A 21,574-nucleotide genomic window follows, 5' to 3' on the forward strand; every position below is an offset into this window, starting at 1 on the left:
AAAGGATGACATAGGAATTGGAGCGCGTATTGTATTTCCCTGGATATCTGATTTGTATTATTCCCAGCCGTGGAAACTTTTATTGGAAAGGAGTTTAAAAAGGTCTGATATTTAGAATAATTTTGTTATATTGGAATTTATGTGCTTGAAGAAAATTAAAATCCAATCAAAAAATAAAAAGGCAAAATTAAATGAAAATTAATATTGATTAATATGTAGTAGATTTTTCAACATTGCTAATATTCATATCGACCATATATATAAAAAAAAAAAAAAAATATACATAAAATAAATAAATCGATTGCATGAAAGAAATCCGACAAGAAAGAAGAAGTAGGAAAAAAATGCGAAAAAAATTGATCCCTCGGGCGTGAGTCGAACACGCGACCACCCGGTAAGCAGGTGTCATTGGATACTCGAGTTTGCTCGAGTCCAAGAGACTTCGATTACAGCCGGGGGCCATAACCAACTAGACCACCAAGGGCTGTTGTTGACTAAGCGGCATGCTTAATAGTCATATATTCCTCGTATAATTCAATACATGACCAAAAGCCGGTGCGAGCCGGGGACCCCTCATCCAAATAGTGATACGCTTGTCCACCAAACTTCTACGATAGAGATGCTTGCGCTAGGAGACATGAAGGTGTCAAATGAGAATTGCGTTGATGATAATTTTTATTTTTTCTTTTCATACTTATGATTCGTAGATATTTAATATATATTTCGCATATTCGTGACCGCGCACGTAATGCGTACAAGGAACAGGAACCAAAACCCGACCCAAAAACCGAAAAGGAAATGCATCAGCATTAGTGTGCGTTAAAAGTTTCGTCATAAAAGGGGTCATATGCGAGATAAAGAGTTAAGTGAGATGGTGGTGTGGAGTTGGTGGAGACAGTCCACCAGATAGAGGAAAACGGGTATATGTTGTTCCTTGTGAGGGTGCGTGGATTGGGAGGGATAGTTGGTAAAGGTTGCGATGAATCAACTCGAATAAAATCACATCTGACATCATGAGGCTGCATCGAATGCCAAAGAGACTGCAGCTGCGCAGAGGGTATTTGCTCGTAAGTCGTGACAGGAATCGAACCGGAACGACGCAGAGGAATGCTGATAAAAACTGCCGAAAAGAGTCTGTTGCAATTCTAACCGTTCCCCGCATGCATTTGGATAGGTATATCGGGAGGCGGCTGGTTGCCCGAGACGGTGCGCTTCTTCTCCTTCTTGGCCCAACGGACTATAACAAAGTATTAGAAAGGATTTGGCTTAGAACTTGGCACCATACAAGGGCTCGGTGAGTGATAATCAAAGATGACGAAGACTTACGTCCGCAGGCGTTGCAAAGAGTTTTCGGCCCATTCGGACCCTTCCGCCATTCTGGCGAGTCAAGCGTACCGCAATCTGTACATACATACTCGTCGGCAAGCTTAAGCTTCTTTTTCTTATCTGATCCTCGTGACTCCTTTTCCACCGGAATGGCAATTCCCACATCACCCTTGATAAGAGCCGGGCTAGCATCGCCGGTGCTGATGCCTTGTGACCGTTCGCCGTCGCGGTAACGCAAGCCGGTGAGCATCTCGATGGTTTCTATGTGCGTAGCCCCTTCATAGCGAGCCATCTTATCGTTGATGCTGTCTGGTCGCGAGGTCGCGTTGGCTTCATCTAAGTTTTGTCGCGTGAGCGCATTGTTTGACGCTGGGCGGGCTGGTGGAGGCATTCCACCGTAGCTGCTCGATGGAATGGACATCATCGAGCCGGTGGCTTCACTCTCAGTCCGCTGCGTTTCAGATGGTGTAACGCTTCCACTTGGGGCCCTTCCGCCTTGTTGAGACAGCTGCTGGGCTTCGAGCTCCTCCGCCGCCTCCTCCTTGCGTAACTCCGCCACGCGCCGAGCCAACCGCTCGTTTTCAATCTTATGCTCCAAAAATGAGTCTAGTAGAGCTGCATTTTTGGTGGGATATGGCCGCGCCATCATGAAAAACCCGCGACAGAAGCCAGCTGCATTGCCGGGCCCAAATGCCGCTGCCTCCGATGTAAAATGCGGATGGCCGTGGGATTCGAAAATAGTATAACTCTGATCTTTTCGTCGGAAACGATAAAAGAATCGTAGGGCATTTCCAGAGGCGATCGACTCGTTGAACTCTCTAACGAAAATGCCACTGTCATCTGGGTGGATAAATTCAAATATAAACTTCCCAACAAGTTCGTTCCGGTCGTAGCCTGTGAGGGCCTTGCTTGAAGTAGATACATATTGTAGACGTCCGTCTGGCGTTAAGACATGTAGCAAATCTTTGATCTCCTCGAGCAGCCGCTGAGGCCAGTTCCGTCGCTTCGTAAACTCCGTGAGTGTGCTGTTGTTCGCCGAATTCCCTTGCATTCCAAAACCTGTTGGCAGCGGTCCAGCCCCAGCACCTGTAGTGGTAGATCCAGTAGTGATGAGCTGTTCATCATCCTCACGGGAACTCTGGCGCTCGAGTGTTGGCGGGGCCATCGGCGCAAACGCCTGGGTGCTTGTGTCACCCAGACTCAAGTCGAGGCTGGTGGGAAGCAAATCGACATCCATGGTCGACATGCTATGGACTGGCGACATGATGCCGGGCATGGATGTAGTAGGAGCTGTGACCAGACCTGGCATCTGTATCTGATTTAGTATCATCTACACGACAGTAGACGGCAGTATAAAATGTAAATAGCCCCGACATACATCGACAGGGAGTGATCCATCAGAGCCATTGGGGAACATGGACATCTTTGGTCGCGGACCGACCACATAAGCTGCAAATTCTGAACTTCAGAATGTTGTGCCTTAGAGGTTGATTTGGACTAGGTTGTGTATATATTGTAAGGAGGTGCTTCTTGCGTCAACTGCCCTTCCATGCTCGACTCGGGGGTCTGCAAGATACGTCCCAACCTATGAACGAATACTTTCAAGTTATGGATTCCATGGGCATGTGCGCAAAACATTCTTCTGGTATTTACACTGTAGACTTTCACTTAAGGCAGCTTGTAACGTGACTTCGCGCCTCGTCGCTTAAACTTGACGCGTGACCTTCATTTGAACGTCAGGGCACATGAACGGTAGCTGCCTGATTGTGCCGGAAAGAAAGGATTTTGCTGCGAAGTGAAAGAAGTCGTTGATGAAATTTAAAAAGTTTTGCAGAGAAAGAGTAGAAATTTTGCAATATGTAAGTTGTATTCCTTTTCAAATGACATGTTTCTTTTTAACAAACAATGAATTCGTTAGGTGTATGTATTTGGGTTTCCAGGAGATCAAACGGATGATGGTAGCATGACAGGCTAATCATCGTAGCGAAAATCGACAAGCTTCAAATACTTGGGTAGCACTGTCTTTGAAATTGAAGCAATGGAGGGTGTAGTTGACGCTTTATAGCATACGCTCATTCGATAATACAAGAAGTGAGACCATCCAATTTCACACACCCTTGACGCTCATTGTCGGCTACAATGGCTCGGGAAAGACTGTTAGTGAGCCGTATTACTTATCAAAGCATATATACTGATTGACCAAAGACTATTATTGAGTGCCTGAAATATGCGACGACGGGAGATCTGCCACCCAATAGTAAAGGAGGAGCATTTATCCATGATCCCAAAGTATGGCCCGGCTGAATCTGTAAAATCTGGGCGATGCTGACAGAACCAAGCTATGTGGGGAGAAAGAAGTCCTTGCGCAAGTCAAGCTCTCATTCAACGGCACCTCTGGTGCCAGGATGGTGGCAACGCGCAGTCTGCAACTAACCGTTAAAAAGGCAGCCCGTCAGCAGAAGACGCTTGAAGGCCAGTTGCTGATGGTTAAAGATGGTGAACGGACTGCCATTTCTTCGAGGGTTGCTGAACTGGACCAAATTATGCCCCAATACCTTGGCGTGTCCAAGGCAATTCTTGACTCAGTCATTTTCTGTCATCAGGACGAAAGTCTTTGGCCGATGAGTGAGCCGTCCGTTCTCAAGAAGAAATTCGACGAGATTTTCGAGGCCATGAAATATACGAAGGCAATTGACAATATTAGAGTTCTTCGAAAGAAACAAAATGAAGAGTTAGCCAAGTATCGTATCATGGAACAACACTCAAAAGAGGACAAGGACAAGGCGGATAAGGTAAGTTTTTGAGCCGAAGCCCAAATGCAGTACTCCTAATACTTTACCAGGCGGAGAAGCGAGCACACGAGCTGCATGATGAACTGGAGTCCTTAAGGGACGAGACGCGCAAACTAGGCCAGGACATAAAGCACGCCATGGAAAAAGCCCAAGAAAACTGGGACCATGCACGGAAATTCGTTGAGGTCATTGAAACGCTTAAGGCGAAGAGAGTAGAAGCTCAGACAAAAAGTGAAAGTGTCAATGATCTCAAGGCACACATCAAGGAAATGACTGATTCTGACGATGAGCTTGCGTCGATCCTGGAGCAGTATAATGACAGGCTATCGCTCTACGAAAGCCAAATAGCGTCCCAGAAAGAGGTTTACGAGGAATTAAAATCTGATATCGAGAAAACTCGCCAGCTTATGGGAGCGAAACAGACCGAAGTTGGCAAATACGAAGCGGAACAGGCACACCACGAACAACAAGTTGCCCGGCGAGAGTCGTTGATAAAGGAGACCGCTCGACGGCATAATATTCGCGGCTACGACACAGAGTTGGATGATGATCTCATCCGAGATTTCATGGGGCGAATTACTAGACTGTCGAAAGACCAAGATCTTCGTCTCGAACGTGCACGCGATGAGATTCGCGAAGAGGTACAAAAGGCCCAGCGCGCCCTGAATCAACTCGGTGAAAGACGCTCAGCTTTGAACCAAAGCAAAAATTTTGCAAAGCAGCAGATTTCTGCGAATGATAGAAAAGCCAACGATTTTCAATTTGAATTGGACAAAATAGCTGTCGATGAGGGGGCCAAAGCTGCTCTTGAGTCCAATGTTGAGGATATTGAGTCAAGATTGGTCAAAGCCAAAAGAGACTTCGAAGCTGCAAATTGGGACGAAAGGCTTCAAGAGCATAATTCTCAACTACGCTCAGTGGAAGAGGCTGTAGAGCAGCTCAATGCAGAAATGATCGCGGCCAGTCGTCAAGCTGAAGGTCTAGGTCGTCTTAATTTCTTGAGAAAGGAACTGCGTGACCGCCAACGCAGTCTTGAAACGATGTTGGGCGCTCATAGCAGCAAGATATCAGATGCAATTGGCCATCCGTTCGAAGTATCGAATATAGAGAAAGACTTTTTATCTGTGCTTGAGCAGAGAAAGGCTGATGTCAGCGATGCCGAACGCCAGCGAAATGGAACAAACGCGGAGCTTGAGCAAGTCACGTTTCAGCTCAAAGCGATTCGGGAGGAGCTAAAAAAGAAACACCAAGAAATGCGGGAATGTGAAAACCGCGTCCGTGATAGCATCGATGGCCAGGACCCAGGGCTTTACCATTCCGTTGTGGACGAACTTGAGGACGACCGAGACAGGGCTAAGTATGATGCAGATGGGTTCACACACCAGATAAAATACTACGCAAGATGCATTGAGTTTGCTAAAAAGAAAAGTTCTTGTCAGCTCTGTGCAAGGAAAATGAAAGATGAAGAGGAGCTTCAGAAATTCGTTGAGCGATTGCAAGGAAAGTTTCAAAAGTACGAGAAAGAGATCCAAGCAGAAAAGGTTGCAGAAATCGATGAAAAGTTAAAGGCTGCTCGAGAAGCCGGCCCAAGCTATGACACTTTGCAACGTCTTTCACTAACCGAACTGCCTGCTCTCGAGTCTGAATTAGCCAAGCTGGAGACTAGGCACGATTCTCTCCTCAGCCAGGTCGAAAAGCAGGACAAGGAGCTAAATGAACGTGAAGAGACTAGACGAGATCTTGAAGGACTGTCCAAGACGGTTCAGAATATCGCCAAGTACCAGAACGACATTATACACTTCGAGGGTCAAATTAGCGAGTTGCAAGCGTCACAGGAGAGAAACGGTCTTACAAGATCGGTAGAGACGATCCAAGCAGAATCCGACAAGCTGATGGAGAAAAGCCGATCGCTAAGGAGTTCAATCATGAAGATGACGAGTGAAAAGGAGAGCTCTCGTGCTCAAATAACCAGCCGGGAGCTCGAGCTAAGAGATATCAAGTCAAAGCTCAGTAACGCAATCTTTCAGCTCGAGAAACGGGCTAGTCTTGTTGCGCGAATTGAAGAGATCAAAGAGCATAATTATCAGCAGCGAGAGTCGGTAGAGCGAGCGGAGAGAGACCTGGAAGAACTCAGTATGCAATTTAACCAAGCCCAAGCAACCTACGACGACGTAAGCCAACGTGGCGCCGAGAGAGAACGGAACCTGCAGCAAGAATCATCAAAGATTGCAGATAGCCTTCACCATCTCAAGCTTGCTGATAGCGACATCACCGCGTACCTTCAGAAGGGTGGCCAGGAGCAGCTTGCGCGAGCCCAGCGTGAGGTTAAGAACCTTGAGCGGGACATCAGCCAACAGGAGGCCGAACAGCGCCAGGTGGTAGTGGAGGTCAACAAATCAACTGATCTTCTCAAGAGCAGTGAAGACACGAAGCGTGGTATTTCGGACAATTTGAGATACCGCCGAGATCGTCGGGCACTGGACGCAGTTCAAGCTGAGATCAAGGAGCTCGAATCACAGAATGCAGAGGTTGACCGCGAGCAGTACAATCAGGAGGCAGAAAAATGGGGACGAAGACACGCGAAATTAACTGCTGAGCAGGCCAGTAAGATGGGAATTATGAAGACTAAGGATGATCAATTAGCCCAGCTTTTAGCAGACTGGGAGACAGATTACAAGGATGCCGCGGATAAATACAAAGAAGCACACATCAAAGTCCAGGTTCGTCCAATTTTTTTTCTCATCTTCCGCGGCATTCGCTTATCATTCATCAGACTACAAAGGCGGCCGTCGAGGATCTTGGCCGTTATGGAGGAGCTCTTGATAAGTATGAGAACCTGTAATGTTCGCTGGTCTTTCGGTTTGGCTGACAAGAATCAGGGCAATAATGAAATATCATGGCCTGAAAATGGAGGAGATCAATCGAATTATTGAAGAACTTTGGAAACGGACATATCAAGGCACTGACGTCGATACAATCCTCATCCGTTCTGATAACGAGAATGCGAAGGGCAATCGATCTTACAACTATCGAGTGTGCATGGTAAAGCAAGATGCAGAAATGGACATGCGGGGGCGTTGCAGTGCTGGACAGAAAGTGCTTGCCAGTATCATCATCCGCCTGGCTCTGGCCGAATGCTTTGGTGTCAATTGCGGTCTCATTGCGCTGGATGAGCCCACGACTAATCTCGACCGTGACAATATTCGCTCGCTGGCAGAATCTCTCCACGATATTATCCGAGCGCGTCAACAGCAGTCAAACTTTCAACTCATTGTCATTACACATGATGAAGAATTTTTGCGATTCATGCGATGCAATGATTTTTGCGAGAACTACTATCGGGTATCGCGGAATGAGAAGCAAAAATCCATCATTGAGCGGCAGTCGATTGCGGAGGTATGTTTTCAACGTCGTTTCTTTTCCACGTCATTTTTCCTTTTGCGACTTCCGGGTCCGGCCTAGATGAATGCTAAGCTTTCTGTCACGTCACACAGGTTCTTTAAATGTCTAAGATGCGTTCGCATGGATGGGGCGCCAAAAAGCTTGTCTGCAGCCTCAAATCTCGTTTGCATTTACTGGGCGTTATTTATTAAATCAAGGGAGCAAATTACCGGTTGCATCCAGGGTATTCCGAGACATATGATGACAGGTCTCGCAGAGGCATGATGCTTTTTTCTCATTTTGACGTTGTACCGTATACAAATCTATTGGCTGTGTGTGCGTGTGGTATGTTATTGTGATGAATAATCTTCCTTGGCAATGTTGTGGCGCCATACCCCTTACTTGAATGCCTCCATTCCCGCAAACGGTGCTGAAATTGGAAGGGGAAATTAGACGATTTCTATTTGAGAAAGACGATGGAATCGGTTGAAAGGAGAACATGTCACCAAAACAGAGACAACTTTTTTTTTTCAAGTTCTGTCGATCCTTATAGGAGGTTTGCCATCGTCTTATCAGTTCAATATGTGGGTGGATATCTGTTGTGTGTGCGTGCGCAGGGGGGGGGATGGAGATCTCGAGAAAAGAGTCATTTAGGAGTCTATCCTTTCCCTTTCGGCCCTTCTCTTGCCTTGAGGTCCCCACACGATGCGGAGACAGGGTGATGTGGAGACTGGGGAAGACGTGGCACCCGTCTGTTTCGCGAATGTTTGAGAAAGTTGCAGGGATGTACCCCTGCTGCAAATCCCTATAGACCGCTACCGAACGGTACTTGGTTTTTGGGGCCCGAGTGTGCATGATCGTATCGAAACGGTCATCATTACGAGAAGCGCAATTACTGCTTATCAGCCATTTTGATTTCACATGCGAAAATTTCGTATAATCGTCCACTTCTTTGTCGATTGATAAAAGACTGGGTGATTAATGCTAGCCCATTTTCTATTTCTGAAAATCTGGGTTTCTGAGATCACGAGTCTCGGAGGTTCCAGTACGAGACAGTCGGTTGGAACCGAGACGAGCTACGACGGTCTGACGCCAAGCCCAACTAGAGCTGAAAGAGATTGGGTGAAAGTGAAAAAGCACAGGTCAGTCCGAGCTCATAATGAAGCAGTCTTAGGCTGTTTCTTTCGCACTCATTTTGGGCAGAGCAATTCGTGATGACTTCACCAGGAACAATGTCAAAGATTCGGTTTCCGCCGGTAGATTTTTACTTATCAACTGAGTGATTATGAAGACTCTCGGGAGCTGAGGGTCCAAATGCACCGTATTTAATGTTCCACCAGTGGGCGGGCTCCAACGCTGCGCTCTCGCCGTTTTGGCGTCGCCTATCGGTAAGCTGATTCAAAACGAACAGGCGAGCTGCAAGCCACGCACCAAACCGATCCTGTCGATTCAGTGACTGGCGCCTGCCAATAGACCAATTGGCAAACCTGACCGGTCAACCTGGAAATAATAGGGTCCTTTTGCAGGTAGGGATATGTGGGCTGCTGTGCAGATGAGACGACGCAACCCTCCTTCATCACATGAAGTTAATACGATACCAAGATACGACGTTGATGCTGGTATATTTTTTTTTTCTCTCTTTCACTCTCATCCCCAAGATCCCTGATCTCGCTGCATTCGATGATGATTTCCGAGGGATGTGAAGTAGAACATAAGCCTCCGAACCATGGGATGCTGTCAGGTAAGTGGCAGCTTTGTCTTCTGACAGTGGGACCTGGGCCTAAGACAGTTCTGGCGAACCGGTCAGTCGAGTTAGCTAGATGGTCGAGTCTTCTCCCTAATCGACTGTGTTTCTTTTCTTGGAGGCGGGACACCCTTTTGGCCTGCTTCCCCCAAGATAACATGGACTAGTTTTGAAGTATAACTACCTCTAGCTGAAAGATCTCTTGGCCTACCTTGTAGATAGGCAATGGAGTAGTGCGAGATCTGATGTAGTAAGGTAAAGATACTTGGAAGGGACGATTGGGCTTAGCTGCCAACGGCGCGTATCTTGCGGCCCAGAGGACGCGAGCGCCCAAAGACTAAACTAAAACAGTGCTACAGGCCGCGTAGGGGTCCATCCAAACAAACCCTCACAATGGGCGCTGAATACGACAACCCCGTCAACACGAACCATGGGAAGAAAGAATAACCACAATAATGTTGAATGCGGTAGCTTTATTGAATGATCAGCCGATTTGAAGACGACATCTGGTCCAGATCATGGAAATGAGATGAGGCTTGAGCCCCACTCATCTCGTACCCCAAGACCCAGCACAGCGATGAGGCCGGACAAGACAATGGGTGCAAGCAGTAACTGTCCGCCAAAGTTGTTTCCCGCCCCTGGATTCTTGCTCTCGTGGCTGAAGGGAACCCCAACCACCCTGTGAGTAGGTAAGTATTAACTTTCTGCATGAAAGCTACAAACGGTTTGGAGCACAGGAACAGGCAAGCAGCCACACACCAGAAGACAGACTACTCCTGACTAGGACGTGTATGGGCTCGAATGACGGAGGGGCTTTCATTCCACACCCGTGGAATGTCAACCCCCGGGGCTTGACTTATGATGCAGCCAGCATCCACTTCACACGCGCTCGGTGAAGTCGGTTCAAGTCTGAGAAGCATTTGTTCTCATCGAATTCCTTGGCGCTCTTCGTCTTCCTTCTTTCCCGGCTGTCCTGCATCCGGGTTCTTCCACGTCGCGCAGCTCCAGCCATCTTCAAACCCCTGCCACCTCCATTCATTCTTTTTTCTACTGCATCGCTCCGCCTGGAAGGTCGAGGATCTCAACTTCACATTTGGTACTGGAGAAGAGCATCCAGCCTCTTTCATTCTTTCTTTGCACACTCTCTCCACCCCTACCTCTTTCTATCGCGCAGCCTTGTCGCTGGACCGCAAGACAATTTGGAAGGCTAGACAGCTGCATTGCAGTCTCTAGCCGTTGCATTTTGCGAAAGAGCATCACATCATCGCCATGCTGTTTCGGCACGCGACCTCGCTGCTTCTCGCGGCCGTCGTCGCAACGGCCTTGCCTGGGTAGGTCACCATTGTGTTTTTCGCCATGGTCTGTGACGGTCCACCATTTGCTAACCTGGTCGAACGTAGCAAGCGCCTTGGAAAAAGAGATCCACCAGGGTTCGATTATGGGGTAGATGTTGTACGCGGAGTCAACATTGGTGGATGGCTCGTCCTCGAACCGTGAGTTAGAGTCGCTTGAAAGGTGCTAATGACGTGCGAGTTCCAGCTAATTAAGCCTGTGCAGATGGATTACGCCTTCGATATTCCAGGCTCAAAACGGGTCTATTGTCGATGAATGGACCTTGGGATACTATCTCGGCCAAGACGAAGCATACAACATTCTGAAGCCCCATTGGGACACCTGGTGCACCCTTGCCGACTTTCAAAAGATTGCGGCTTCTGGATTCAACTTGGTGCGGATACCTATTGGCTACTGGGCGTATCAGAAATTCGATGACCCATTCACGCAAGGCGCGGCGCCGTACATGGACCTGGCCATTGACTGGGCTCGCCAGACTGGCCTGAAGGTGTGGATTGATCTCCACGGCGCTCCTGGCTCACAGAACGGTTTCGACAACTCTGGTCACTGGACCAGCGACGTTCAATGGCAGCAGGGTGATACCATTGCGCAGACGCTAAGCGTGTTGCACGAAATCAACCAAAAGTATGCGCAGCCAGACTATCAGGATGTTGTCGTCGGCATCGAGCTCGTGAACGAGCCTCTCTCATCCAAGTTGAACGTTTCTCAACTCTACGACTACTACCAGCAGGGTTTCAGCGACGTTCGCTCCGTCAGCGATACCACCGTGGTCCTTCATGATGGTTTCCTGTGGACTAGCTCCTGGGACAATTTCTTGACGCCGACGAGCAACGATTACAACGGTAAGTAATTTTATTCTCCAAGTATCCCATGTGGTAGAGTGCTTATTTTGTACCTTTAAATTAGTGCTTGTGGACCATCACGAATACCAGGTGTTCAATTTGGAGCAGATTGCATGGCAACCATGGGTATGTATCTCCAAAGATTTCTCAAAGAAATGTCAGATCACTGACCCGAAATACGCAGCAACATCGCCAGGGTGTCTGCAACGGTGCCGCATCCTACAGCGATGCTGACCACTGGGTGGTCGTCGGCGAGTGGACTGCTGCCATGACCGACTGCGCTCCCGCGCTCAACGGGTATGTTGTAACATGTCTCAGACATTGCTTCTGTCACATTGAAAAGAAAGCCGCTAATGTAACGTAACAGCTACCAAATAGGCGCCCGATATGATGGAACTTACCCCGGTAGTACCTATGTCGGCTCCTGCGACATTTTCAACTTTATCGACCTTTGGAACCAGACCCTCAAGGACGACACCCGTGGTTATATTGAGGCGCAGATGGAGACCTTTGAGCGTTACACCCAGGGCTGGATCTTCTGGAACTTCAAGACCGAGGCCAGCGCCGAATGGGACGCCTTCCGGCTGATTGATGCCGGCGTGTTCCCGCAGCCCTTGACAGACCGCAAGTTTAGCGCCATTTGTTCATAGACGTGGGGACGACTCATTTTTTTGGTGGAGAAAAGCTGTTGTACGATGAAAGATTTGGATTTGCACACATACACGCATCTTTTCTTCTCATATATGCGTTTCGTCGGTGGCCGATTCTAGCAATCATCGCTGGCGCGTATGGGCATTTTCGGTCATTATTTCCCATTCATGGTCTCATCTGATCTGCACATTTTTTGCTCTCCTTTTTTTTTTTTCCCCTCTTGATTGAACAAATGCCTCGCATAATTTGATCCCATTTTCTTTCATCATTTTCTTTGATAATTTTCTTTTGTCATCACGTTTCTCGTCCTTGAACTATTCCTTCAGGGCCACCGGTTTCTTCGTTCTTCTGGTGCCCCGGCGCATCCAGGCGGTTGATGCTTTTTACATGAGAACCGCTTCGGCCATCTAGGGAGGTCTTAATAGGTTTGCTGGCTTCGGAAAGGATGGTTACTCGCGCACTATTACCCACGGGTCGTTCTGTTCTGCTGGTGTTCTCCGAATTCGTCTGATGACACGCTGGTCAGGTCACTCTTGCTTTTTGTTATTTGTTTATTTGCGCCTCCTCTCTTCATCATGCCACCACCTTTGGCTGCGGCTACGTGGTTCATAGTTAAATAGGATAGTTTCAATTAATAATTCTATTAAAAATTCGTCCTTCTGTGGTCGTGATAACCACAATATGGATTACGAGCGAATGTTATTTTAATTCAGGATTATTGGCGCGGAATATAGAGGTAAACAAGGCAAGAGAAATGTAGAGCTTGTATTCTTCTGTCAAGTCGAGCCCAAGTAGCCCATTTGAATGGATATTCCCGAACTCCTATTTACATGGGCTAGATTTAGCCCGAGGCCCGAAGTGGTCTCGCGATACGGAGTATTCGAAGACAAAACTATTATAGGAACATGACGGCGAATGCATCCGCGGATACACCTGAGACTTGTAAAATGTGTAGAGTGCTGTACTCCGTAGAGTGCTCTACCCAAAAAAAGCTTAGTTAATGGATTACCGGGTGTAATGCATTGGCTTTACGACTTTCCTCCTTGTAGCTGTAGTTAGAAAAGACCCTAAGTTATATTTCCAGTATGCCTATACTCCGCAGGCTTACCAGTTCAAAGAGACGTCCTTCCAAAACATCTGAGCCGTTATCGACTGTATAACAGCGGAGTTTATTACAAAATTTCACGGGCATACAAGACCTCTGAACTCCATATGGGGACTCGTCGGAGTGATAATCGTTGCCCCTCGACGAGCTGGGGGCTCTCGGCGTTTGGTCGAATCGCCGAATGACGAGCTTTCGGCGCAGTGACCACTCCACCGATGGGCGGGGTGGGGGGAGGGTCAACACAACACCATGTTAGATATAAAGCAGGTTAATTATTAGGAGGACCCCCCGAATATTAATCACGGGGGGACATTTGTATATTTGCAAAAAGTGCGGCATTGCATTGCATTTGTATAATACATTATTATATTTCACAAACAAGAACCGAAGCTGAAATCTTAGATTATAAGTTGACGATTTCCCCGGAAGAGAACAATGGCAACACGGTCTGACTCTCAATTTTCGGAAATCCCACTTCAGCCCAAAGATGCGGCGTTTTCACTCATCGAAGCATTCCATGCGGATCCTTTTCCGCAAAAGGTCGATCTCTGTCCTGGCTTCTACCGCGATGAGAATGCAAAGCCGTGGATTTTACCTTCAGTTGCTCTGGTATGAACCCGATTTATTTCTGTAGACTGAGCGGAAAACCACTATTAGAGAGAAGGGGGGAAAAAAAAAAACTAATTAGAGAGAAAAAAACTAAAGGACTAACTAGAGAGAAAAAAACTAGGCAAAGCAACGGCTTCAAGCAGATCCGTCAGAGGCACATCACGAGCACTTGCCTATGCAAGGCCACCCGAAGCTTCTGTCCGGAGCTCGCGAATTGGTCTTTGGTCGTGATGTTGAGCTGCAGCGGATTGCGTCAATCCAAACCGTCTCGGGCACAGGTGCGAATCATTTTGCTGCGCAACTTCTCTCTGAAGTTATCAAGCCAAAGAATGTTTGGATTTCGGCTCCCAGTTGGATAAACCATACAGAGATATGGGAAAATGTGAATGACAGCATCAACAAACGTTTCTATCCTTACTATAGAAAGGAAGACCAGTCTTTGGACTTTACGGGCATGGTTGATACTCTATCCAGCCAATCTCGGCCGGGGGATGTGGTCGTTCTTCATGCCTGTGCGCATAATCCGTCCGGGCTGGACTTGTCTGTCGAGCAGTGGAAGACTGTTGCATCAGTCTGCGTGGAGAAGAAGCTCTTCCCGCTCTTTGATTCTGCATAGTAAGTTAGGTCGAGATTTCGGAATTTCGAAAATCCCACCTCCCACGTGGCTTTTCTCTCCTCTAACTTTAATGCTAGCCAGGGATTTGCGACAGGGGACCTGGAAAAGGATGCATGGGCGATTAGATATTTCTATGGCCTTTCTCATCTGGAGTTTGCCGTTGCTCAGTCGTTCTCGAAAAACTTTGGCATTTACGGAGAGCGTATAGGGGCCTTGCATTTGGTTGTTAATTCCGCCGAGGCTGCGCAGAGAACTTTGGGTCGTTTGCTGCGATTGCAGCGAGCTCAGATTACGAGCCCACCATCATACGGTGCGAAAATAGTCGCGACTATTCTGTCAGATGAGGAGCTGTTCAAACAGTGGCTCAAGGACCTAGACCACATGAGCGGTCGAATTAAGCAGATGAGAAAACGGCTATATGATGAGTTGAAGAAGAGGGACACCCCTGGATCTTGGGATCACCTCTTGGTAGAGGTAACATGGTTCTCCAGCAATTTGTTGCTTTGCCATCCGAGTTGCTAATAATCTCTTGAGGGGAAAACAGATTGGAATGTTCTCTATCACGGGTGTTAGCAAGGAACAAGTGGACAAGTTAGTTCGGGAACACCATGTGTATCTGTTGCCTTCCGGGCGCATTTCGTTGACTGGAGGTAAGTTTTAACTTGCACCACACAAATTGCCATGTCATAGCTAACGGAGACCAAGTGACTGAGCATAATGTCGAGTATGTCGCCGAGGCCTTCACCCGGGTGCTCAAGCGATCTCCAGGTCATTGATGAGAGACGTTTTATTTGGACTTGGCATTCCTGGGTTATCTGATGAGATTTGTCCCAGAGCGCTCCGGAGATGAATCGTGGACATTTGTGTTAACTATAGAATAAGATGGATTGTAGGACCTCCTGTAATGCTGTTCAATGATTCATAAGATGGTGTATATTGAATGTGCTTCACTCAAATATGACTACCGTTCTACCCACCTAATATACATGTATGTTTTGTCCGTCGTCATCAAGCAGCGGGACAACCGGAGGCTGTTATGCATTCTATATATTAGTCAGATTCCTGGTCCTCTATTGATGCACCAAACTACAGCTACTTTACCTTACCTACCAGCCGCTTTGTATTAGAGCTTCCGTCTCTCTGCGATAGAGCATTCTTATTATTACACAGAAGTATATCACGAGAAGTTCGATGACGAGGGCCGTGTATACTGCGCAATTTTCGTGATCTTGCAATTAATGTCTTTTTTTATTTTTTATTATTTAATTTTTAATTTTTTATTTTTTTCGCGATCCTGCATTTCATGTCCTCTTTTCTTTTTCGCTACAGTAACCAAACACTCATATTCATGATGAGCCATTTGTACGCGTAATTACAGAGCTACTGTACAGAGCTACTGTAGGCATCAATCATGGTCCCTGTCCCTGTCACTGCTCCCCTGCCCTTTGGGTATGCCCCCGGTTCCAGAGAAGGCTTGACTGATAAGCTAGCGAGAGTGGTGCGTGCGAGGTGCGAAGTGCCATGAGCTTCACCTGGCTTGCATCCTGGGGTTAACACTGCAGGAGACACACGTCTAAACAAATGAGTCAGATAATCCATGTTCAAGGCTGTAGCGTCAGAAATGTCATTGTCAATGCCAAGGTGCTGTGGCTGGTACATTTGTAAGAGAGATAGGTGCCTTAGGTAGGTAGTATATTGTCAAGCCACGCAGACTGGCATGACTCCTCATTTTCCTCGACCTTGTGTGGTGGATCATGTGGGGAGAGCAGGGCGTTTGATTGGAAGGCGTGTTTGGCGAACAAGAAACACCAAAGCACGAAATACAACTACAGACATCAAACGCCAAGGACCAAACTGCAAGTTACCAAGTACGACTGCGAACTACAAACAACGAGATGTAAGAGCGAGTACCAAGACCAAACTACAAACAACAAGATATAGGTGCAACTACAAAGACCAACTACAAACAAGAAGATATAAGTGCAAACTATGATTAATTCTAGGTACAGCTCGGCTGCTTGGCTGGAGCGATATACTACGCGAAACGGTCAAGTGATGGTGACAACCATATGGAGGTACAGAGTACACCTTGATGGTCAATCAGTGCCAAGTGTGCCCAGAGCTTATCAATCAACAACAAATGGTGCAAGATTTCTAATGACTTGGCGATTCAACGCGGGATAGAAGGCTTGTGATGGCTGCTGGGCTGAAGAGCCACAGCCTGGTAGCCTGGGAGAATGACACGGCAGCAAGAGGAGTAGTAGCAGCTAGACAAGGCTTTAATGCAAGCCACGCAGGCTGAGATATTTAGCCTGCCCGCGTCGCGTCCTGTGTTGCGATGAGTTTATTTGTAGCTTGGTAAGCGTATGCGATTGTGAGAGATGGGATACTCCGTAGAGCTACCAACTACGTCTTCCAAGATCCAAGATTGAATCATTAGGTACATCAGATAAAGCGAGTGCATAGACAATGCGAATCTCAAAAGTTATCGGAATTAGATCTAGAATGCTCCTTGTTTGTAAGTGTAGTCTACATGTGCATTTCGGTGGCAATTCCCACGAAAGCATACGCTTGCTGAAAAACAACTCAGTCTCGAATATTCTGCAAAAAACAATGACAGAGAATCCTTAGTTGTTCCTCGGAAATAGAAAATTGGACTCACGTACAGACTGTTTCCCAAAGCGGGCGTTTCTCAAAGTATTTCTCTGTGGGGTGTACGTCTACCATCCACATTGGGCCCGAAACAGGAACTCATGGATAAATTCACTCCTAGCTATACTGTTTGCGGCCATCACGTCTGCCCAGTCACGCCCAGGAGCTCGGCATCACTTGGCTGATGCCGACAAGAGCCGGGGTATCTCAGACTACCAAACAAAGTAAGGGCATCATGAATTCAACTGAAGCTCGAGAAGCATCTACAAACGATTCGTTACAATTGCCTCTTCTACAAGGAGATTTGTAATTGAAGGGGAATTCTCCGGAGATGTAGGAAATTGACTCGTTGAGACGCGTGTCAGTTCATATGAAAAGAGGTACAAAACAGGCCTTGCGAGCCGGAATGTCATTTGCATCATAGAGACATAATAGAAGAATACTGCTTTATCAGCAAAAGGCGGAATTCCGCCCTCGTGAAACGATGAGTCGATTATGCCAAAAATTGATGTAAACTTGCAACGAGTAAAAACAGAGTTTCATGTCTCGCCCTTCGAATGACTTGACACCCTCAACCATAACAAATCAAGGATGCTGCATGATGCCCACACGTATGGCATTCTGGGGGAGGACAAGAATTGGTAGAATTAGTCAGAAAATCAGATTAGACCATCATCATCATTGCAAGGGCGCAAAGGGGGGGGGCGTTTAACCATAGGAGGACAGAGGAGAAGGGAAGGAACGTGCCTTTGGAGCGATCAACCAGAGTAGTTTAGTGGACTCGCTTGGCTTAGAAAAGGGCCATGCGGATCAGCCGCGATCAGATGAATGTGACTCAAACACGGCCGTTTTTTCTTTGGGACAGGGAAGATTGTTGCTTCTAGTGCTACGGCCGGCGCGTGGTGGTTGGGTGCATGGATCAATCACGGAGACACTCTTGTGTGTTTTTTACCCTCTGGTGCTCGAAAATGTGGAGTTTTATTACTTGATGACTACATCAATGCAATCAATTTTTCCTTCGTTTCACACTTCACTGGGCTAGTCTAGACTAAATCTGACTCTTTTTTTTATTAACTTACGCCCTTCTCATGTCCTTTTTGTGTATATGCCTAAGGCAAGGGTGGTGTGTTATGAGCCTGCTCCACATAATGCATGCAGAAAAGAAAAAATCAGGCAGTATTATAAAAAGATGGCTGCCTGCACTTCCGATGCTATTTCCCTAGTATCAGATCATAATAATTTCCCCAACGAGGCATTGAAGCGTCCATTCGACATTCATTAGCATACGCAATCCATCTCTGGCTTGATACCAAAGAAAGCCAAAACAAGTGACCGAAGCGGCACAGCTCCTGCAATCCCTGGGATCACCACAACTCGACCCAAGGCAACAACGTTAATAAGGTTTCCTACTGGTTGCGTACCTTTTAGTCGCCTGCGTTCCCTTTCCTCTCTTTCCCTGAATACGTCAGCAAAAGCAAGGGAGAGCACAGCCCGCAGCTGTTTCCTTATCCGATAGCTGGGAGCATTTTACCCCACAAAAACACTTGGGGGTGCACCTTTTGGATAAATAAATTCCAACTTTATTCCGCCATTGTGTTTTTTTAACGGGGACAATTCTTTTTTTTTGTTCTTCTCTGGTTTACCATTTTGGTGAAATTCCTCCCAGCAGGGGAGATTTTGCAACAATTCCATCAACAATTACAAACTCCGCCATAACTTCGCCGACATCAAACATGTACGCCGCTTCTGTCGCGTCCAGCCGGACGGTAGCTTCACATTTGCGCGAGCTGGCACACATGCCTTCGGGCAGAGCAGCAATCACAATTAGCATCAAAAAGGACCATCACGGTCTCGAATCCACACAAACCGCTTCCTCCTCAGCTCCAGAACCATATGTGCATTCATATACCTCGCTGGATCGGATAGAGGGGGAAGTGGCAATTACGGCACCTAATGCTCTGCGATTCGAAGACATTAGCATCACTTTTGAAGGTAGACCATCCCTATCAATATAAAAAAAATATTTACGATTATTGTTTTTGGAAGAGACAGCTAACTTTATGACCAGGAACTTCGAGAACTTACGTGGAGAATGTATCATCGGCCTCCATGCTCACCCAACGTACGGCTGCTCGTCACAATTTCCTCAAGCTGGCTCAACCCATCGACCAGTCTTCATTCCCACATCCGCGCATTCTTGAACCAGGTCGAACCTACAGATTCCCCTTCACCTTTGTGATTCCTGAGAGAATGCTTCCTTCGTCATGCAGGCACTCGACAGTCAACGCTGAGTTGCACGAAGCCCATCTGCAGCTACCACCATCGACGGGAGATGCAGAGCTCGCAGGCGATGGCACTCAGCGCTTGGACGACCAGGCACCGGAAATGACTCGTGTGTCATATGCGATCAAGGCGAGAATCACCAATGTCCGCGAGAGTGACAACAAAAATGTGGTCATTTGTGAGCGCGAGAAGAAGGTCCGAGTGATACCGGCTGTAGAGGAAAACCCACCGCTCGACGAGTCTAGACTGGTGGACTATTCGCTGCGTCGGACAAAGAATATCAAAAAGGGCCTTTTCAAGGGAACGCTCGGCAGCTTGAGCATTGAGGCGGCGCAACCGAGTAGCTTGCATCTCCCTGCTCGTGGGCTGACAGCCGATGCGTGTGCGACGACCACCATGGCGTCCATCCAGCTGCGCTTTGATCCCGCTCATGAAGACTCTCAGCCTCCGGCGCTCAGCCAGCTCGTGAGCAGGCTGACTGCAGAGTCATACTATAGCAGCTCGGCGATGAGACACTGGCCCACCAGGGATTCACTGCTGAACCTCGCTACCCGGGGCCGGTATTTTGAGACCTTGCCGCTCGCCAGCCGGTGCATTGCGTCGGTTCAATGGGAAAAGTTTGGACCATCGGATGCTCCCAGTCGACGAGATTCGGCCTTGTCCACGATGTCCATCCATGAGATTCCAGCCCCATCTGAGGCCTACACCGGAGGCAATTTTTACGTTGCCAAGGTCTTGGTCCCAATCACGTTGCCCAAGACCAAGGCATTCCTTCCGACATTTTACTCTTGCATCATTGCGCGATTCTACACGCTGGACCTGTCAGTTTCCTACCAAAGCTCGGCCACGAAATTCTCTGCGCCCACTATCAGCGTCAAGCTGCCCATTCAAATTTCCGCCGCGGGTGATCCGGCTGCCCAGAGGGCATTTTCTGAAGCGAATAGCCAAGATGCATTTGCATTGGAAGTCGACGATGCCGCGGGAGCGCTCTTTGAAGCCGGCTCGCTTGTTGCCCCGCCTTCGCCAGAGTACACGCGTGTCTCGCTCGTGGCTTCTTCTGGAACAGGAACCTCTGCTGCTCGAGAGTCGCATCACGAAGCTGATTATCCGCCGCCCGCGTATCCTATCCAGGGTCATGTCGCGTTTGGCAACGAAAAGGCCGTGCCAATTGCTTGATTATCTGACGTTTATGTCTTGATCGGTTCGGTTTGGGAGTATGCATATTACGGGATTGACTTTAACAGTCTCCTTGTTTCCGCGTTCTTATTACCCGTCTTTGTTGTTATCCGGCGTTTACAGCATCATCCGAAATTGGGAAGCTGGGAAAAGTATTACTTTATTATTCGATCGGCTTTGCCTTTTCTTTTCTTTTCTTTTCTTTTCTTTTCTTTTCTTTTCTTCTCTTCTCCCCCTTTTTCCTTTTTAAAATTCTTTAATTATTTACTTCTTCTTAATTTGCATCGGGAAAAGCAGAAGCCCAGGACCTGGGAAACAAGAACAACGCAGTAATGGATGGATGGAGATACCCGTGCTAAGCGCACTTTTTCTTTAGTTTATTTTCTTTTTAGCCTACTTTTTTTTTTGTTTTCTTACTCTATTATTTAATTAACTCTTATTCTGTCGAGGGTTTCTCTTCGATGTTTAATTTTTGTTCAGTGTTTATTTTTTACTGTTCAGTGCTCAGTGTTCGTGTTTATTGTTCAACATGGCATGGACTGAATTGTCGTCTTGTTATTACTGGGTATACTTTTAGCAGCTAAGCTTCAACGATGTAACATGTCAACATGTCAATATGTCAATATGTGAACGATTTGAATAATGTGAGCAATGCCAAGGTAGCAAGCCACAGCAGTTAGTGATAGTGGTCAACAGTCAGTGGTTATGGGCATAGATGTTAATATATTGTTCATTTTATTAAATGATACTGCCTTGATTGCGGACATTTCCATGAGTGACTACCACCTACGTTAGTATACTAACTGGTAAGGACATTGTCTTGTTACCTGTTACCCGTTACCTGTACCTTGTCCAGCGTGTACTGTATAGTGTGTAACTACCTAGGTAGTGTATAAGGTAGCTGTAATCCACACAAAGAACTTGTCAAGTTGCCAAGTTGTCGAGTACCTTAGGTCAAATTGTTAACAAAGCCATGCAGCCATGCCACCATATCCTTGATAGAACAATGTTACAACTTACAATGATTTCTACCCATGACAGATT

General features: G+C 47.2%; 6 protein-coding genes and 1 non-coding gene across 7 annotated transcripts; 3 read left to right on the forward strand and 4 right to left on the reverse strand.

Moving 5' to 3' along the window:
* Positions 1–137: 137 nt before the first annotated feature.
* L228DRAFT_94266 (hypothetical protein) lies at positions 138–527 on the reverse strand. Its single transcript, XM_018336990.1, has one exon. It carries the CDS (start codon positions 461–463, stop codon positions 209–211), a length of 255 nt encoding a protein of 84 aa, XP_018189871.1. The 5' UTR covers positions 464–527; the 3' UTR covers positions 138–208.
* L228DRAFT_t52 lies at positions 361–484 on the reverse strand. The gene has a single exon. It is a non-coding gene; the product is annotated as a tRNA-Tyr (tRNA).
* Positions 528–658: 131 nt separating the features above from the next.
* L228DRAFT_94271 (hypothetical protein) lies at positions 659–2,920 on the reverse strand. The gene is made up of 3 exons (XM_018336991.1): positions 2,705–2,920; positions 1,327–2,635; positions 659–1,237 (listed from the first exon to the last, which is right to left on the reverse strand). Exons 1-3 carry the CDS (start codon positions 2,747–2,749, stop codon positions 1,146–1,148), a joined length of 1,446 nt encoding a protein of 481 aa, XP_018189872.1. The 5' UTR covers positions 2,750–2,920; the 3' UTR covers positions 659–1,145.
* Positions 2,921–7,327: 4,407 nt separating this feature from the next.
* Positions 7,328–8,526, reverse strand: L228DRAFT_94312 (hypothetical protein). The gene is made up of 2 exons (XM_018336992.1): positions 7,730–8,526; positions 7,328–7,576 (listed from the first exon to the last, which is right to left on the reverse strand). Exons 1-2 carry the CDS (start codon positions 8,352–8,354, stop codon positions 7,545–7,547), a joined length of 657 nt encoding a protein of 218 aa, XP_018189873.1. The 5' UTR covers positions 8,355–8,526; the 3' UTR covers positions 7,328–7,544.
* A 2,073-nt stretch (positions 8,527–10,599) lies between these two features.
* On the forward strand, positions 10,600–12,088 carry L228DRAFT_208436 (glycoside hydrolase family 5 protein; the record flags this gene model as incomplete). Its single annotated transcript, XM_018329760.1, has 5 exons — positions 10,600–10,736; positions 10,801–11,438; positions 11,503–11,564; positions 11,623–11,735; positions 11,806–12,088. 5 exons carry the CDS (start codon positions 10,600–10,602, stop codon positions 12,086–12,088), a joined length of 1,233 nt encoding a protein of 410 aa, XP_018189874.1.
* Positions 12,089–13,586: 1,498 nt separating this feature from the next.
* On the forward strand, positions 13,587–15,204 carry L228DRAFT_245232 (PLP-dependent transferase). Its single transcript, XM_018332115.1, has 4 exons — positions 13,587–13,803; positions 13,925–14,418; positions 14,497–15,069; positions 15,125–15,204. Exons 1-3 carry the CDS (start codon positions 13,630–13,632, stop codon positions 14,939–14,941), a joined length of 1,113 nt encoding a protein of 370 aa, XP_018189875.1. The 5' UTR covers positions 13,587–13,629; the 3' UTR covers positions 14,942–15,069; positions 15,125–15,204.
* Positions 15,205–18,804: 3,600 nt separating this feature from the next.
* Positions 18,805–20,530, forward strand: L228DRAFT_237261 (hypothetical protein; the record flags this gene model as incomplete). The annotated part of the gene is made up of 2 exons (XM_018330910.1): positions 18,805–19,063; positions 19,140–20,530. 2 exons carry the CDS (start codon positions 18,805–18,807, stop codon positions 20,528–20,530), a joined length of 1,650 nt encoding a protein of 549 aa, XP_018189876.1.
* Positions 20,531–21,574: the final 1,044 nt, after the last annotated feature.

This window comes from Xylona heveae, assembly GCF_001619985.1.
Source record: "Xylona heveae TC161 unplaced genomic scaffold L228scaffold_3, whole genome shotgun sequence".
Lineage (NCBI taxonomy): Eukaryota > Fungi > Ascomycota > Xylonomycetes > Xylonales > Xylonaceae > Xylona > Xylona heveae.

Excerpts from the sequence above, each read along its gene's own strand:
- L228DRAFT_94312 (XM_018336992.1), bottom strand. The coding sequence starts at position 8,354 with ATGCACACTCGGGCCCCAAAAACCAAGTACCGTTCGGTAGCGGTCTAT. Across the intron at positions 7,577-7,729 it reads GAATACCCTGGATGCAACCG|GCCGGACCCGGAAGTCGCAA; the intron begins GTAATTTGCTCC and ends GCATTCATCTAG.
- L228DRAFT_245232 (XM_018332115.1), top strand. The coding sequence starts at position 13,630 with ATGGCAACACGGTCTGACTCTCAATTTTCGGAAATCCCACTTCAGCCC. Across the intron at positions 13,804-13,924 it reads TTTTACCTTCAGTTGCTCTG|GCAAAGCAACGGCTTCAAGC; the intron begins GTATGAACCCGA and ends GAAAAAAACTAG. Across the intron at positions 14,419-14,496 it reads CCGCTCTTTGATTCTGCATA|CCAGGGATTTGCGACAGGGG; the intron begins GTAAGTTAGGTC and ends CTTTAATGCTAG.
- L228DRAFT_94271 (XM_018336991.1), bottom strand. The coding sequence starts at position 2,749 with ATGTCCATGTTCCCCAATGGCTCTGATGGATCACTCCCTGTCGAT. Across the intron at positions 2,636-2,704 it reads ATGGATCACTCCCTGTCGAT|ATGCCAGGTCTGGTCACAGC; the intron begins GTATGTCGGGGC and ends AATCAGATACAG. Across the intron at positions 1,238-1,326 it reads TCTTTGCAACGCCTGCGGAC|TCCGTTGGGCCAAGAAGGAG; the intron begins GTAAGTCTTCGT and ends ACTTTGTTATAG.
- L228DRAFT_94266 (XM_018336990.1), bottom strand. The coding sequence starts at position 463 with ATGGCCCCCGGCTGTAATCGAAGTCTCTTGGACTCGAGCAAACTCGAG.